General features: G+C 41.2%; 1 protein-coding gene across 5 annotated transcripts in view; it reads left to right on the top strand.

The window, feature by feature from the left end:
• Window positions 1-8825: 8825 nt before the first annotated feature.
• The window catches only part of GPR89A (G protein-coupled receptor 89A), a 48238-nt gene continuing 38153 nt past the window's right edge, over window positions 8826-18910 (top strand). The window contains exons 1-3 of one of the 5 annotated variants that reach the window (XM_065905522.1): window positions 8895-9011; window positions 12963-13108; window positions 17853-17912. In XM_065905522.1, the coding sequence (XP_065761594.1) occupies window positions 17886-17912 (27 nt within the window). In that variant the 5' untranslated portion in view covers window positions 8895-9011; window positions 12963-13108; window positions 17853-17885. Of the gene's footprint in view, window positions 9012-9136; window positions 9158-12962; window positions 13109-17852; window positions 17913-18910 lie in introns of those variants that run through there. The other 4 variants (XM_065905537.1, XM_065905517.1, XM_065905544.1 and 1 more) reach the window with 4 other exon arrangements.

Below are 18910 nucleotides of genomic sequence, written 5' to 3'. Positions count from 1 at the left end.
TCTGTCACCCCCGTCTCCTCCTGCCTTCAATCTCTCCCAGCATCAGGGTCTTTTCTCCTTGTCTTGGCTGAGGCCTAAGTGTGTGTGTGTGTGTGTGTGTGTGTGTATTTCCTTGAGTAAAGTGGCATCCTGCTTCAGAGTCTGTCCCTACCCCACCATCGTGGAAGTTGCCATCATCCCTCTCAGCCTTCCCAACAAGCAAGGAAGCCTATTTCGGAAGAAACAGACCGAGGCATCAAGGGACCATGAATTATTTTTTTCTTTCTCTGCCACTTAGTAGTTGTGTTATTGTCATCTCTTAACCTCTCTGTACCTCAGTTTTCTGTCTGCAAACTAGAGATAGCATTTGCCACCAACCTACCTCCAGGGGTATCAGAAGGATTAATGAGCTGGCTGCCAACTCTAGACCTTGAACAGCAGGGAGACTGAGAAGGACAGGTGGGTAGCTTCTATCTGACCCTCTTGACCTGCCTGACAGTTTTCTGGTGAGAGCTTTTCAGTGTGGACTGGGCACTCTGGCGATGTTTTCTCGGAAAAGACTCAAAACAGAATCTTGACCCCATATGTTTGGTAGGAACCTATCTGACCTTGAGACACAGCTGGGGACAGAAGGGTAATTACTTTCTACCTGGGGAAAGTGTTCTTTTATGCTCCATCTTAAGCTGCCACACAACTGCTGTCAGGTTCCATTCACAGGCAGCAATGTGTCTGTGGAGGACCTTACCCAGTACATCTGGATCCCTCAGCATCTATTCTGAGGCAAATAATTATGACTGACTCAGGATTATCACCATCCCTGGGCTCCATTAAGGCCAAGCTTTCAATCCTAATCCTGGTCCTGCCTTTGTTAGACTAAACCTTTACGGTACATGGAACTACCAAAAAAAAAGAAGCATTGGACAGCAGGCCATCAAAAGTGCAGCTCTCTCCAGAAGCAAAGGACTAACTGCCCAAAAGCAGTTATAACACCTTCATTAGGGGAGATCTGTGACCAGGAAGGATAGAGTTCCGCAAAGCTCAGTGAGAAAGTTTCAAGCTTGGCTCTGGTAATCCCTGGGTCTCATATTTGGGTCATCATAGAAAGGCCTGTCTGCTTTTCATCATGACTCTGTTACTTGGCACCCACATGAAGCTTGCAACATAGAGTTGGACAAATATTCCTGAAGGTCAGTGCAACCTGGGGATCAGATTTTCCCACAAGGAACACTGAAAGTCAAATCAGAAGTGTGGGTTGTACCTCTCTGACTCTGGGAACCCCAAGATGTCATTTACTTGCTCCATATTACAATTTTCCTTAGGTAAATTGTGGGTAATAAGTTCTGCCCCCTCCTCCACGAGATAGAGCCAGTGAATTGATATGCAAGAAATACTTGGAGCATACTAAAAGAAATAAGTGGGGTTTTTTAATTCACTTATTTAGAAATGAAAGGGGGGATGGTCATAAGTCTTTATTATAAAATGCTGACTGAAGAAATAACAGTCACCACTTTCAAATGCTGCACAGATTGTTAACTAAGCAACTGGTTAAAAATGAGCCAATGAGTAAAAATGAAAGAAGAAAATGAGAGTGATGGGGAGAGATCAATTTTTCTGTAGTTTTGAATTCCTGAGAATTATAACGCAAAAAAGAACATCTTTGATCATGCATGAAATTCATTGCTGAAAGTGGTGCTGAAGGATTCAGCTCACTAGGGCCCCTATGGAGAGATGTACCAGCCCTGGGAATCAAAAGAGCTGCATATAGCAGCTCTTAGTCCAAGCCATGAGGAAGGCCTGGGGTGAGACGTGTGGACAGCTGCTTTTCCTGAGTTCCTAAGGAGGGTCCCTGAGGCAGCTCGGATACCACTCAGACAGCACCTCCCACCCACCCCCAACTCCTTCTCACTCCTTTCCCTAACCTTGAGTTACCCCCGACCATGTGCATTGTGTGCAAATGATCACACAATCCAAGGTAGCAAAGTGTAGATGAAAAACATTTGCCTGGTTGGATGGAAACTCTTCTAAGCATAAATACAACGTGTAAAGCGAAGTAAGTATGTACCTAGAAGTGATAGTGAAATAGGCAGGGAGACTGTCCCTTCTTGTAATTATTGTATTATAACTAAATATGTAATTGGGGGAGAAAGAAAAAGGACAAAAAATTCTAGGTTCAACAGTTAAATAACAGGAAAGATTTTTATGAAGGACAAGTCATCTCCACTATCCTAGACATTGCTGCTCCCAAAGTCTGGAGAGAGTGGTACTCAATATGACCAATGAGGGAGCAGTGGGATACATTGCAGTCTCCAACCAAGGCATTCTGGAAGTTCTCCAGAACAAAGGATATTCTGGAAGAATTCATAGTCACCTGGAGAGAAAAGCAGATACTTTCACTGCCTTTTTCTGCAAATTTCCATCTATGAAACAGGATTAGTAAAGACTCAGCTAAGGAACATATTCAAAACAAACTTCCTAGAGAAAACCTCTGGCAAAGGCATTATTGGGATTGTGTCCTGAATTCTCCAACCTTCCACATCTTTATGTTAGAGCTAATAGTCACAGGTTAGACTGTTACAAAACAATAAAACTAACTTGAATTTTCCCTGTCTTTGTGTTTTCTTTTGCCCTGTCAGCCATGCAACCCTGTCAACAGACTTCAGTTTCTGGTGTTCTTCCTTAAAAATTAAGGGGTTGAGGAACAAGAGCACTGGGGAAAAGGGAGGGAGGCAGTGGTAAGTTTGTAAATGTGTAACAACCAGCTCTTTTCCAGGGTAAAGAGGCCCTGGTTTGTAGTGTTTGTCAATTTCCTTGGTGTAAATTCTCCCACCATCTCCAATTTCAACTCACCAACATAATGCCATTGAACATAAAGATGAGATGTATAATAGCACAATATTATAAATATTTCTATCATACAATAGATATAAATAATATCAAGAGCATAAATAATAGTAAAATAATTAAGAAGTGATAAGCTTTGAGTATTACCTTTGTATCATTTTTAAATTCATGTAATTTAATTGTCAGTAATTACTGTACTTAGAACTGGTGCATAAAATTCCAAGAAATTTAGCAAATGATTCTTACAAACCAGTACAAGTAGCTCCAGCACACCACTAGGTGGAATGGAGGAGAATCTGATTCAGAAAGACCATGAACATCCTCTTTATTTGTCGAAGGTTGGTCAGTCTGTCCCCTCCCTCACTGTACACAAATCTCAGGAAAAATCAAAGTATATTTCTTTGGCCATTTGGGAAGAGACAAAAGAATAGGATTTGTTCGCTCTTATGTCATTGAGAACTATAGGAAGAAGTAAAGTTATTCATTACAGATCAAAATACATCAAATAAAATTAGCCAAAATATTCTGCCTGAGATTTATCACTTCACTTCTCTGCCTAAAATCCTTCAGTGACTCAATTGCTTACCCCAGGTTCTAAATTCCTTAACATGACTTACAAAGCCTTTGTAAGTGACTACAACCCATTTAGAGAAGACCTCTGTTTTTACTTGCCCAGAATCTATTCTCCCTTCTGCTCTAATAACATCTCTATTGGGATTTATGCTTCCTCAATTGGACATAATCTTGGTGGGATTCTTAGTAACATTTTTTTTTCTGGTTACAGCTCAGAGTTTTATTCAGCAAACAAAAGATAGTATACCCTTGAGGCGAGAGGGCAGACCGACCCCAAAGGAGAGCCCTCAATCCATCATGGGTCAAGTTTTGTTTGTTTGAACTCAAATGAGCCAACCATACACTCTCTCCGTGGAATGTGAAACTTGAGTGTAGTAACAGAGACTGAAACAGTAGTTGGGATTCATTTATCTTGACAGAACCCCTTGAAGAGATTCACCATTAGTTCCTGCTTACCTAGATTTCTGGCAAATGCTTAGTTCCTCTTTTACATATCATAGTTCACCAACCTTTCTTCAGTTTGCTAAGCTACTCCAGAGTTCCTTTTTTTTTTTTTTAATTTAATGTTGCCAAAATTATTCTTGTTGCTTACAAGCTTCTGACTGGTAGGTACACCACATCCTAGCCTCATCTCCCACATTTCTAGCTTCATTTCTAGCCTCATCTCCCACATCCATCCACTCATGCATATGCCCCAGTCTTACAGAGCCATTGGCTGGTCCCCAATATGGACAAGCCTGACATTTAGCGATGAAGGAATTTCATAGTATTTCAGGACTCTGCCCTGTCCAGCCTTTTTTCTGTAATCAGCTCCTTCTCATTCTTCAAGATTCAACTCAATTGTCTCCTTCTTTATGAAATTTCACAAAATTCCCTATACAAAGTGAGTTGCTCCCTCCTTTTTGATCCCTTAATATTTGTGTACACTTGATCATAGCACTTATCAAAAGTGATTTCAAAAAGAGACTTCATATTATTATATAATCTCTGAATATTCAGTACTTAGCACAGTGACTGGAACATAGTAATGTCTGGGGAATGAATGAATGAATACTACTTCCAGGGCAGAAAAGAAATAATTGGCTAACTATGCCCCAGCACCAGAGCAGGCTGACACTATAAGGAATGTATCTGAGGAAAAGCTTCCCTGAAGGTCCCAGGAATTCCAGGTTTAAGGCACTGGGCTTGTTTTATCATAATTACAGGAAAAAAGAGAAATTTTTTGATGAATTGCTGGCTGTCATCACCCAGAGCAGCCTTGGAAGCCATATGTCGACAATGGCAGTCAGTCTTCAAATGACTGTAGACTAGAGGATCACTACCACCCCCACCAACACCTCTTCCAATTCCCATGAATTGGACTTTTGGATTTCACATGAAACAAAAAATAAGCTTGTGTTGTATTAATTCTCTGAGATCTCAAGTTTATCTGTTATCAGGCCTAGCAGTATCTTTATAGAAATTGAGGTTAGATGTGGCTATAACAAAACCCTAAGATATTCGGCTTTAGCTTGACAGTTGAACAGTGAGTTGGTGAAGAGATGAAAATCAAAGGTTACAATAATTGAGGACTTCCCTAGCAGCCCCATGGTTAAGAGTCCAAGCTCCCAGTGCATGGAGTCTACATGCCACACCCATATACTGCAACTAAGACCTGGCACATGCAAACCGATAAATAAATAACTTTTTTTTTTTTATTTATTTTTTATTTTTTATTTTTCAGTGGGTTTTGTCATACATTGATATGAATCAGCCATAGAGTTACATGTATTCCCCATCCCGGTCCCCCATCCCACCTCCCTCTCCACCCGATTCCTCTGGGTCTTCCCAGCCCACCAGGCCCGAGCACTTGTCTCATGCATCCCACCTGGGCTGGTGGTCTGTTTCACCACAGATAATATACATGCTGTTCTTTCGAAACATCCCACCCTCACCTTCTCCCACAGAGTTCAAAAGTCTGTTCTGTACTTCTGCATCTCTTCTTCTGCCCTGCATATAGGGCCATCGTTACCATCTTTCTAAATTCCGTATATATGTGTTAGTATACTGTAATGTTCTTTATCTTTCTGGCTTACTTCACTCTGTATAATGGGCTCCAGTTTCATCCATCTCATTAGAACTGATTCAAATGAATTCTTTTTAACGGCTGAGTAATATTCCATGGTGTATATGTACCACAGCTTCCTTATCCATTCATCTGCTGATGGGCATCTAGGTTGCTTTAAAAAAAAAGGTTACAAAGATAGAGCCTCAGACTATGCCATGCAAATATTTAGTAAAAAATGTAGTCTGTGATGATTCATGTATTAGTTATTTATTGCTTTGTAACATATCACTCCAAAACTTCATGGCTTGAAGTAACAATGTGCATGTGTGCCAGCTAAGTTGCTTCCGTTGTGTCCAACTCTTTCCACCTCCATGGACTGTAGCCCATCAGGCCCCTCTGTCTATGGAATTTTCCAAGCAAGAATGCTAGAATGGTTTGCCATGCCCTTCTTCAGGGGGATTTTCCCAATCAGGGATCAAGCCCATATCTCTTACATCTCCTGCATTGGCAGGTGGGTTCTTTACCACTAGTGCCACCTGGGAGCCCCTGAAACAACAATATGTATTATCTCTTATAGCTTCTGAGGGTCAGGAACTCTGGAGCAGCTTGGGGTCTCTCATGGGGTTGCAGTCAGATATTTACAAAGTCTGCAGTCATCTGAGGTTTGACTGAAGAGGTAAGATCCACCCATTCACATGGTTATGTAACCAGAAGGTTGATGCTGGCAAGTTAGTTTCTCTCTACTTGGGCCACTCCATGGGTCTGCTTGAGTGTCCTCAAGAACCAGTGGCTGGTTTCCCCTAGAACAAATGAATCAAGAGATCAAGGCAGATGCTTCAATGTCTTTTATGACCTAGGTTTGGAAATCACATACCATCACTTTCATTGCATTTTTAGTCACATTCTCTCAGATTGCTCCATCTACTGTGCAGAGAATAAACTAGAGAGGAGCAAGATTTGAGATAAAGATGCCATTTGATTCAGAACTACCTCTGACTCACCTGAACCAATCAAAGCCCTGGACAAGGCGTACTAAGTGCACACTAGGTCAACACCAGGGTCAACACATCCAAAATGAGGCTAGATAAGAAGAAAGAACTAACACGCATAGCCAAGAAGGTTTGGAAGAGTGGTGACCAACTTGTAAAGAAGTTCAGTCACATGGATGTTAATCTAGGGTGAAGAGTTTTGGAGACATTCTAAAATCAAAAGCAGGGGGTAGCAGTTCCTTGGGTAACCCGCATCAGTCCTTGACCAGGACACAGGTGTTAACAGTAGGGAGAATTTTGAACTGTTGTTGTTCTTCAGTCACTCAATCATGTCTAACTCTTTGTGACCCCATGGACTGCAGCACACCAGGCTTCCCTGTACTTCATCATCTCCCAGCGCTTGCTCAAACTGATGTCTATTGAGTTGGTGATGCCATCCAATCATCTCATCCTCTGTCATCCCCTTCTCCTCCTGCCTTCAATCTTTCCCATCATCAGGGTCTTTTCCAGTGAGTCAGCTCTTTGCATCAGATGGTGGAAGTATTAGAGCTTCAGCATCAGTCCTTTCAGTGAATATTCAGGGTTGATTTCCTTTAGGATTGACTAGTTTGATCTCCTTGCACTCCAAGGGACTCTCAAGAGTCTTCGCCAACACCACAGTTCGAAACCATCAATTCTTTGGCACTCAGCCTTCCCTATGGTCTAACTCTCACATCCATACCTGACTACTGGAAAAACCATAGCTTTGACTAGATGAACCTGTTGGCAAAGTAATGTCTCTTTTTTATATGCTGTCAAGGTTGGTCATAGAATTTTGAATGGTGTCTTTCAAAGTTTTATACAGCCCCGGGGCCAGTGGGATTGTATACCTTTTTCTGCTGCCAGCTTCACTGAGACCCTGATCCCCACCATGCATCCCAGTAAGCCACTAAGGTAAACTGTTTGCCTTGGTAGGCTAACACAGTATTCTGCAGTATCACACAGCCTTGATAGGTGAGAGTCTAACTCATCATCTGCTTACACAGATGCTACTTCATCCCTGATAGATGTAACCAGGGACACAAAGTTCTCTGACTAAGACTCTCCCTTAGTAGGGATGTCTCCACTGCCCCCTGGCCTTCTGGATTGGGAGCAGGACATCTGAGAGTGTTTGGGCTGCTTAGTATGAGTAGAACTCAAGTCTAAGAAAGAAAGATACATTTCCTTGTGTGGAATACATCTGAGTCAGTTATTCAGACTGTAGTAGACTAAACACTCTAGTCCAAGTTGCAGGTATTGATTTCCAGGTATTGACTGAAGCCTTGAATGCAGCCAGTCTCACAATAGGTGATGGCCCTCAGCTGGGGTCAGCTTCAGGATGAGATTATAGGGACTTCATGGACTAGGTAGAGGCCTGGTGGGAAAGGATAAGCCCCACAGCAGTGCATTAAGCCTTCACGAAATGAGTATTGAATGGATGAAGTAGTGATTCTGTCTACATTTGAGCAATTCCAACATGGGTGGGGGGTGGGGGCAACTATTTCCTAAAATAACTCATCTTCAGACTCTTAAAGAATTATTCCTTGTTTTGAATTAAATCTATCTTCATTTAACTCCCAGTCCTTTGTCCTACAAATATCTTTTGAGGCCATATCAATTCTATCCATTCTTTCAAATGAAGACAACTGTCAATGCTCCTGAGCCTTCTTTCTTCAATTCCTTTCATCTGTCCTTATCTGGTCACTCACCTCTGAGCATGCTCCATTACATCTATTTGGCTCTCAAGTGTGGTAAAAGAATCAGAAATTTACTTGATTAGCTATATGTGCTAAAACCTGCCTTTATATTCTTCCCTCTTTATGCCATTGTTTGTGGACCCAAGTTAAGTTGTGACATGTAGAACACAAAGCCTGATTTGTGGTATAATGCATTATTATTAACTTTACCATTATAAGGACTTCCCTGGTGGCTCAGATGGTAAAGCGTCTGCTTACAATGAGGGAGACCCGGGTTCTATCCCTGGGTCGGGAAGATGCCCTGGAGAAGGAAATGGCAACCAACTCCAGTATTCCTGCCTGGAAAATCCCATGGACGGAGGAGCCTGGTAGGCTACAGTACATGGGGTCGCAGAGTCGGACACGAGTGAGCAACTTCACTTTCTCCATTATAAAACAGAATTAAAATAAGATGTTATCTCAGGCCCCACCTCCGTTAGCCTCAGAAGTGGAAATGCTATCCTGCATTACGTCTGCTTTTGAATTTTCAGACCTCGTTGTTGTACTTTGCTCCTTTTGGCCAGGCCCCCTCTAGTTAAGCCCCGCCCCCAGAAGGTTCCCCGGGCCCCGCCCCCCGCTCTCAGCTCCTCAGCGTCCCTCCCACTCGTAGTCCGAGGCGGGAAGCGCTGGACGTAGTTGCTGATTCGCTGGCTGGGGCGCAGCTTGATGGCGTCGAGCTGGCGAGTCCAGGCCCGCGGGCGACTGCCGCCTGTGTGAGGGGGCCCGTGACCTAGCGTGTTGTGGCTTCGGGGAAAGTGGAGGCACGATCCCTCCTTACTCTTCGCCATGAGCTTCCTGATCGACTCCAGCATCATGATTACTTCCCAGGTGAGCCACCGCGTCCCGCCTCAGGACTCCTCAACTCCTCTCCCGAGTCGTCTTCTCCAGGCCTCGGTGATGCGAGCTGGCTCGGAGTCTCGCCCTTCTCGCCTGCGGCTAGTGCCTGCCTCACCCAGGCTCAGAGCTCCGAGAGGGTATGGGATTTGCTGCGTCCGGCTCCCTGCTCCCTCGCTGTCAGGAGGAGTCCCGCGGCCATCCGCGCTCCCACTCATACTCCATTCCTCCTCACTCCATCCTACCCCACCTCCCGGTTTCCTTTCCACTTTGGGGAAAGGTCAGGTGGCCTTAGGGTTCAGAGACGGTGCCGCGAGAAGGGAGCTGTCCCCAAAGCGCCCCGAAGCTCTGGGCTACGCGGCTGATCCATGGGTTAGGAAAGAGTGTAGTTCCGGGTGCGGAGTGCGCCACTCGCCAATCCGGCTGGCTCCTGGGGACACGTGAGGGCTTTGTTGGTTAGTTGTCAAATTCTGAATGCGGATGCGGAGGGATTTGCCGCCGTCACTTCAGAGATCTTCTAAGTATCAGTTTTCGTTTGTACAGTAGTATCTACAGTGTGTGTCCTCTGTTTGCGGCCACGCTTTCGGATCTTTTTCTGACCCTCTTTCCTTCCAGATTAGCCATCTTTATTCATTCGTACAGTCAACAAACACGTTTATGGAGCATTATATAAAGTTCTGAGGATACACACCTAAGTAAGACACTGACGTGTCCCTGCTCTATAGAAACTTCGTCTAGTGAGCTTTTTGTTTTTACTATGTAAATTTTTTGAGTTACTCTTATTTTCTCCACAGCATTTATCATAGCACTGATATAATTTATGTATTTATTTATTTATGAACTTATTTTTTTTGAGATCCTGTCTTTTTAATAGCTCTATCCTCCCTCCAGGTGCAAACGCTCAATAAGTATTTATTGGCCAACTGTTAAAATGTGTAGATGCTCAGACTACCTAATTACTGATCTCCCCCCTACCTCATTTCTCCACTAACAAGGTATTTTTCTTTAATTGCTCTTTTTTTTCAAGTGGCACATGACAGAAACGGTTCCTTCTAGGAGTTTAAAGTAAACTAAATCTTAGGTTTTCTGGGGTTTTTTTTTTTCTGTGTTTGTGTTACTTTATCCTAATGCTTCTGTCTTTGGAGTGGAGCATTGTCCCTGTTTCTTGAAAAAGTTTTATTGAAATACTTTACAGAGTATGGAACAAGTAACATCCCGATAACAATAATTTTTTTATTTTTAAATTTACCACCTTTTGTAAGTTTTCATAACTATTGCTTTTATTGGGTACATAATATTTGAATGTATCAATGTACAAAAATCTGGACATGTAATTCTCTTGCTTTTCTAACTTTTCTAAGGCTTCCTGTTTGCCTTTTATGACAACTCAGTTATTTTTAGCCCTAGTATCCTCCCAGGAAAAATGGCAATATTTAAGTAGCATTTTTTTCATTTAGAATAAAAATAAGAATGTCATTGAGGAAATTGATATTGTATTGTAACCTTTAAGATTTATAGCATGGATATAATTGATAAGTTAAGCCAAGAAAGTGACTTTCTGATCTTATGTGCCATATAATATTTTAACTTTCACACATGCATTAACATGCAGTATTAAATTTAATTCTCAAAGCTGCTCTTTACAAAGGAGGAACTAAGACCCAAAAGAATCCTTCGTGTAGTATGTTCTCTGTCCATATATATTTTTTTTTTTTCTGTCCATATATTTATGTGGCTACTTCATCATCATTTAGATATCAGTAAAAATGTCACTTCAGGACAGGCTTTACCACTTCAGGGAGGCTTTACCTGACTCCCTACTCCTAGTCAAGGTTAACATCCATTCCAGCCACCTTCTGTCTCATGTCCTTGTTTTAGTTTCTTCTTCATATCTGTCACTACTCTTTGTGTTTGTTAGAGGTGAACTCCATGAGTTCCAGGATACTCTGTCTTGTTTCTGCTGTACTTCCCAGCATCTAGATCGGTTTCTGGCACATAGTAGAGGCCTTTTTGTTGTTGTTGAGTTGCTAAATTGTGTCTGACTCTTTGCAACCCCATGGACTGCAGCCCACCAGGCTCCTCTGTCCGTGGGATTTCCCAGTCAAGAATACTGGAGTGGGTTGTCATTTTCTTTTCCAGGGGATCTTTCTAATCCAGGGATGGAACCCATGTCTCCTGCATTGCAGGTAGATTCTTTACCACTGAGCCACCTGAGAAGCCCTATAGTAGAAGCCTAATAAATATTTAATAAAAAGCACCTTTCTGGAGAGGTGTGATTGCCTTAGAAACATCTCCCCCTCATTTATCATGTTTTATATGAACTGAATGATTTATTTTAAAGGAAATCTGAAATCAGAGGTCATATATTGAAGCTGGTTCACGCCAGGCAACATCTTGGTTTAGAGATTGTTCATCATTCTACAGGATGAAGTTCACATCCTTAATTGCCTTGTGCGGTCTCTTATGATGAGACTCAGCTCTTAACCTCTTCAGCCTTGGCCTTCACCATTTCTCACTTAAGTTTATACACTAGCCTTACTGAACTTCTTTTAGTCCCTTAACCTGACCATGCTATCATGCCTCCAGGTTTCCACCAGTCTGTTCTCTTTCTGGACCTTTTTCCCATACTCCTTCTTTCTCCCGACTGACTCCTACTCAGCCTTTGTTTCTCAGCATGGATATCCAAAAAACCTCTTCCAGACTGGACTAGATATCCCTTGACATGTTTTCCTAGTACCCTTTGCCCACTTCCCTTATACTAGCACTATAGTAGCACTGTCGCATTGTTTCATAATTCCTTGTCTATCTCCTCCATAGATTACAAACCTTGAGAGCAGTGTCCATGCTATCTTGTTCACCCTTCTACCCTTAAGACTTGGTACATATTAGACACCAATAAATATTTGTTAAATAAAAGTGTAAATAAATGATCCAAGAAAGGAGTCTTTTTCTAGTCAGTTCTTTAAACTATCCTCCTAATGGCCTTTTTTTTTTTTTTTAATCTGTAGCTAATTTTCAATTTAGGAGTTATCTTTTGTGAAAGCAACTGTTTTCAGCCTTCTCTACACGTATAAGACATCAGTTCCAAAGTACACTCTAAGTCTCAAGGTCAAGACTGCACAATTTCAAAAATATTCTCTTTTTTGAATAAATGCAATGCACATTCTTATTTTATTTGCAAAGTGTTTAAATTTGCTTTTCCCTTTTGTGTGCTTTTTAGATCCTGTATAATCTTGCCAGAATTTGTATTAATCTTGGACTTCTTGAATTTTTCTGGTATTTTTTTATATTAGTTGTGTAAAAGTCTTTTTAAACTTTTTTTGTCAATCTGAAAGGAACCCACAATGAAATACAAACGTGCATATCTCTTCTCTTTTTCTCCCATTTCCCACCACCTCATATAGACTTATCGATTTCATTTGTTTTATTATCCATCTCACCATATACACTACTCTTTAAATGCCTAACTTCAACTACAGTCATGACTTCAGAAATCATTTAAATATGGGCTTCCCTGGTGGCTCAGCGGTTAAAGCGTCTGCCTGCAATGCGGGAGACTTGGGTTCGATCCCTGGGTAGGGAAGATCCCCTGGAGAAGGAAATGGCAACCCACTCTAGTATTCTTGCCTGGAGAATCCCATGGATGGAGGAGACTGGTGGGCTACATTAGTCCATGGGGTGGCAAAGAGTCGGACATGACTGAGCGACTTCACTCACTCACTCATTCTAAACTATGAATTTAAATGTCTCCACTGGTGATGATTGAAAATAGCCAAGGGATCTCATAAGTAGTCTAGGGCTGTTTTGTCCTAAACTATTCACCCTCTTCCTTTTCTACTCAGTCTGAAATCATGGATCCAAGCTCCTTCATATTCACTTGTTTCTTTGCCTACATGTAAAGTTGACAATTGGATCACTGCTGTAGTTTGTCTACTGCTAACTCAGGAGCCAATACTTCGGCCACCTGATGCAAAGAGCTGACTCATTGGAAAAGACCCTGATGCTGGGAAAGATTGAAGGCAGGAGGAGAAGGGGACAACAGAGGATGAGATGGTTGGATGACATCACCAACTCGATGGACATGAGTTTGAGTAAGCTCTGGGAGTTGGTGGTGGACAGGGAAGCCTGGTGTGCTGCAGTCCATGGGGTGTCAAAGAGTCGAACACTAAGCAACTGAACTGAACTCAGGAGCCTGAAGGCTTTCGTAGAAAATCACATATGTACAGACTGCTGATGCTTTGAGTTTATGGACACCATCAGGTCATTGACTCTTTTTTTTTTTCCTTGACTTTAATCAGCTCCTTGTTCCCTTCCCTTCATAAGTTCTCTGAGTTTTTAATCACTCTTTTCAAAGTCCCTTTTTCCAATTTCACCTCTCCTGCCCTTAGCAGATGACCTCACCTCATACTTGATCAACAAAAGTGAGGCCAAAAGATATGAACTCCTTCTACATCTTAATCTAAGCAGTTGTCTATGTCCATAACCATTCCCAACTCCTTTCCTCCCATGTCAGAAGATAAGGTGCCCCTTACTCCTGTTTAAAGTCATGCTTTCCACATGTGCCTTTGATTGTGGAGCAGCTTATTATGAAGTGATTATAAGCAGAAGCTTTGGAGTCAGCCACACAGACTTCGGCTTGATCTTGATTCTGACACCCACTATAAATGAGTTAACTTCTGTTAAACCTCAGCTATTTCTGTAATGCTGCTGCTAAGTCGCTTCAGTTGTGTCCAACTCTGTGCGACCCCATAGATGGCAGCCCACCAGGCTCCCCTATCCCTGGGATTCTCCAGGCAAGAACACTGGAGTGGGTTGCCATTTCCTTCTCCAATTCATGAAAGTGAAAAGTGAAAGTGAAGTCGCTCAGGCGTGTCTGACTCTTAGTGACCCCATGGACTGCAGCCTACCAGGCTCCTCTGTACATGGAATTTTCCAGGCAAGAGTACTGGAGTGGGGTGCCATTGCCTTCTCCTATCTCTGTAATGAGGACAGTCAGACCTACTATGTCAAGTTTTTATGATTTAATGTGATTGCAAGGCTAAGCACTTAGAGTTCCTGGAATATACTAAATGGTCAGTAAAAGATAGCTGTTGCTAATAATAACTCACATCCAGTTTCTTCTCATATTAGTTTATCTCTTTACAGCTTTCTTCCCCTTGGCCTATAAATTTTTCTCTTTACCCACATTCTTCTTTAGGCTACGGTCTGATGTTTTCTGTCTTTCTCATTCTTGGCTGTCCCTTGAGTAATCTGTGTTTATTGTCTCTACTGCGTTACCCCCCATGCACCCCCAACCCAGTGAAGTCTAGTTCCTGCCTCCACCTCACTACTCAAACTGTTTTCCTTAAGGTCAGCATTGACTTCTCAGTTACCAAATCCTTTGAACATTTTTCAATCCTGGTTCTGTTGTCCATCTGCTTTTTTAACATCTTTAAACTCTATTCCCTTTAGTTTCAGGATACCACACTGTTCTGGCACCTAGTATTTCTCTGATCATTCCTTCTCTGTCTCCTTCCCGGTCTCTTCTTCCCATTCCAACTCTCTACAATTTTCTTCTTGGCATATTGCTCTCTTCACTCTATATACTATTCCTGAATGTTCTCATATTCTTTGACGGTTTCAACTCTCAGGTGGATCTCAGCCCTCCCTTCATAATCTTTTATGTCAACCTGGATGGCCCTCAAGCACTTAGCATATCTAAAAGTGAACCCATCATCTTCCTGTCTCATCCACATTCCCCCAATTTTTTTCCTCCAGTAGTCTTTATATAAAGTGAATGGCCTCCTTCTTCATCCTATATTCCAAACTGCTGCTGCTACTAAATTGCTTCAGTCGTGTCCGACTCTGTGCGACCCCTTAGACAACAGCCCACCAGGCTCCTCCATCCCTGGGATTCTCCAGGCAGGAGCACTGGAGTGGGTTGCCATTTCCTTCTCCAATGCATGAAAGTGAAAAATGAAAGTGAAGTCGCTCAGTCGTGTCCGACTCTTCACAACCCCATGGACTGCAGCCTACCAGGCTCCTCTGACCATGGGACTTTTCCAGGCAAGAATACTGGAGTGGGTTGCCATTGCCTTCTCCAATATTCGAAACTAGTCATCCTTAATTCCTCCCTGCTGATTTTACCTTCAAAGTACTCAAATCCATTGCCTCCTCCCCAACCACTAATGTTTTAATTCAGTTCAGTTCAGTTCAGTTGCTCAGTCATGTTCGACTCTGCAACCCCACGGACTGCAGCACACCAGGCCTCCCTGTCCATCATCAACTCCCAGAGTTTACCCAAACTCATGTCCATTGAGTCGGTGATGCCATCCAACCATCTCATCCTCTGTCGTCCCCTTCTCCTCCTGCCTTAAGTCTTTCCTAACATCAGGGTTTTTTCAAATGAGTCAACTTTTTGCATCAGGTAGCCAAAATACTAGAGTTTCAGCTTCAACATCAGTCCTTCCAATGAACACCCAGGACTGATTTCCTTTAGGATGGACTGGTTGGATCTCCTTGTAGTCCAAGGGACTTTCAAAAGTCTTCTCCAACACCACAGTTCAAAAGCATCAATTCTTCTGTGCTCAGCTTTTTTTATAGTCCAACTCTCACATCCATACATGACCACTGTAAAAACCGTTTTTACTGTTTTAATTCAGGCCTTTATTATCTCTCATCTGAACTGCTGCAGCGACCTCCTGTTATGTTTCTTTCTCTACAGTGTTGTTGCCTCCATAGTTTCTCTGTAAAGTAAACCTGGCCATGTCTTTTCCGTCCTTAAATAACTCATCACCTACAGACTGTGATTCAAGCTCTTTACAGTGACCTTTGGCGCTTTCCGTCATTGGTCCTCTATTCCTCCCCTCTTTGCCTCATTTTTAACCACTTTTTCCTTTGAATTTTGTCTCCCAGCATAACCAAACCATGTGCAGTTACCAGTATACCATGCTATTTCCCACCTCTGTGCCTTTACTAATGCTCTAGTGCTATCTGAAAAAGAAGACCTGTCCACTCCCACTGCCTGTGTTTTACCTGCCTAGTTCTTTTCCAACACTTTAAGAGAGTGTTTGGTTCTTTTGTTTGTTTTAAAATATTTTAGGGACGGTAGGAACCTTTGAGTGTATGGGAATACCTTGAAGTCTCTCTCTAGAAAAATGCATATAATCCTCAAATTTGCACATGATACCAGGTTTTAACTCTAAATTAAAACCTCCTTCAGCCAAGGTGTTATCTTCCCCAGAAAAATCTGTCCTAACCCCATACCAGATTTGTTTAGTCTCCCTCTTTCATATTCTTTAACAATATCATGTGCATGTCTCTTATCATTGCATGTCCCATATTACACTATAATTATTTAGTGTCTTCACCACTATACTATACCTCCTTGAGAGTAGTAACAATCTTACTCATCTTTGTGTCCTCATCACTTAGCACAGTACATAGAAGTTGTTACCAAAGAATTGAGATTGAATGTTCCTGAAGAATAAGCCATCTTTCATTGTGCACCATTTATCCATTCAGCAAACATTTATGGGGAGCCTGCTATGTGCTGGGCATTGTGCTGGGTGCTGAAATACAAAGATTGACAAGACAAATGTGACCCTTATCCTCACAGAACTTAAAGTCCTTTTAAAAAGAATATATTTAAATTAGACATTAAAAAACTATGTGGCAAGTGCCTTGGTAAGGGAAATACAAGGTAGGATAATAGGATTATGTAAAAAGAGCAAGTTATCTGTATTTCAGAGGCCAGAGAAGGCATTCTAGAGGTAATAATAGTTAAGATTTGCAGGATAAGTAAGGAGGGGACTGGAGAGAAGCTCCTGTCAAAGGATAACATCTGCAAAGGTCTTGGTATGAAAGAATGTTATATCTAAAGAAGCACAGGCAGTTCCATATGGCTGAAAACATGAATTTGGTGGATAGGAGGGACACAGTAAGAGGAGGAAGAATCTGCTAAACCATACTCGAGAGTTCACACTTGCTCCTGAAGTGAGTGGGAAGGCATAAAAGAATTTTATTCTGAAATAATGCCACTCGCAGCAACATGGGTGGACCTAGAGATTATCAAACTAAGTAAATCAGAGAGAAAGACAAATATCATATGATATCACTTATATTTGGAATCTAAAATATGACACGAACTTACCTATGAAATAGAAACAGATTCACAGACATAGACAACACACTTATGGCTACCAAAGGGGAAAAGGGGTGGAGGAGGGATAAATTTCAGAGTTTTCAGCAGATGCAAATTGTTATATATAAAATAAGCAACAAGTTCCTACTGTATAGCACACTATTGGAAACCATATCCAATATCCTGTAACAAACCATAATGGAAAGGAATATGATAAACAATATGTATGTATGTGTGTGTGTGTATATACATATATATATATAGGTATATGTATAACTGAATACACCAGAAACTAACACAACCTTTTAAAACAAGTATAATTTTTAAAAAGAATTTTATTCTTTGATAACATTCCTAGGCAATACAAGAAGAGGAGTTGTGTCAGAGTATGTGTATGTGGAGAAGGTATTTACCAGTGAAAAATAAATGAGCTTTAGAACAATGAACAGAGCTGTCATGTGGCTACTATCTTAATTTGTGCCCAACTTAAAACATGTTCTAAAACAAGGATAATTTCAAAAATTGAAGAGCATTTCAACATCTGGTCCACTGTTGAGGACTTTAATAAGTAGGTATTATATGAGTGGATGTCACCTTTAATCTCTAAAATAAGCTGTTTAATTAGGCAACCTTTTATCATAAAATAGTCTGTAAAAGACATTTCTTAAAAGATTATGTATTGACATGTTGATCTTCTATCTTTTCTCCTCCAGATACTTTTCTTTGGATTTGGGTGGCTTTTTTTCATGCGACAGCTGTTTAAGGACTACGAGGTAAGAAGAAATCATTTTGATTATGCTAATATTATACTATTGTTTTAAATGGGAAAAGAAAAATACCTCCATTAAAGAAAAAATCATGTTTGAGAAAGACAATTATCATATTATATCATTTATATGTGAAATCTAAAAAAATGATACAAGTGAACTTACTTACAACATAGAAGTCCACTCACAGACATAGAAAACAAACTCATGGTTACCATGGGAAAAGTGGAGGAAGGGGGGAAGGGGATAAGTTAGGACTTTGGATTTACAGATATACACTACTACATATAAAATAGATAAGTAACAAGGGTCTACTGTATAGCACAAGGAATTGTATTCAGTATCTTGTAATAACCTATAATGGAAAAAGTCTGAAATGTGTGTGTGTGTGTGTGTGTATGAATCACTTTGCTGTATACCTGAAACATTTTAAATCAGCTATACTTCAATTAAAAAACCATTTATGCTTGAACTTTCATGACCTGTGATAGTCAAAAAAATTTTTTAAAGATAATCATATTCACTCCCAAGATGGGAAGCTTTTGCTACTCTACTATATAATTCTTAAATTGGAGAATATAATTAAGCTTAGTTGATTTTTTTTTTTAAATGCTAGTCATATATAGCCCAGAAGCCAGGATCAAGAAATATCATGGTTTAGTCATATTAGTATATGCACCAATAGCAAATAGTCCTTTGGGAGAGAATTTAACTTGTAACGTCTCATAAATGTACTCATTCATTTCGGTATCTGGCATTCAGTGTTAATTACCAGTCTGACATCCTAGGTTAATTCTAAGGCTGGTCTGATTCATATCTTAGGGTTTGAATTCAGAAAGACGACAGCCTACACTGGACATTTCCTGATTAATCTTCTTCATTTAGTAATAAGCTCAACGGTCATGGACTATTTGGGTTCGTTTATAGTATGTTCTCCATTAAACTTCCCCAGGGAGTTTGAGTTGTTGTCTAAAAGAGCCCAGAATTCTAGAGATTCTGTTCTG

Source organism: Muntiacus reevesi, chromosome 1, assembly GCF_963930625.1.
Source record: "Muntiacus reevesi chromosome 1, mMunRee1.1, whole genome shotgun sequence".
NCBI classification, from domain to species: Eukaryota; Metazoa; Chordata; class Mammalia; order Artiodactyla; family Cervidae; genus Muntiacus; species Muntiacus reevesi.
Note: the sequence above shows the minus strand (reverse complement) of the source record. Positions and strands in the feature narration are given on the sequence as shown.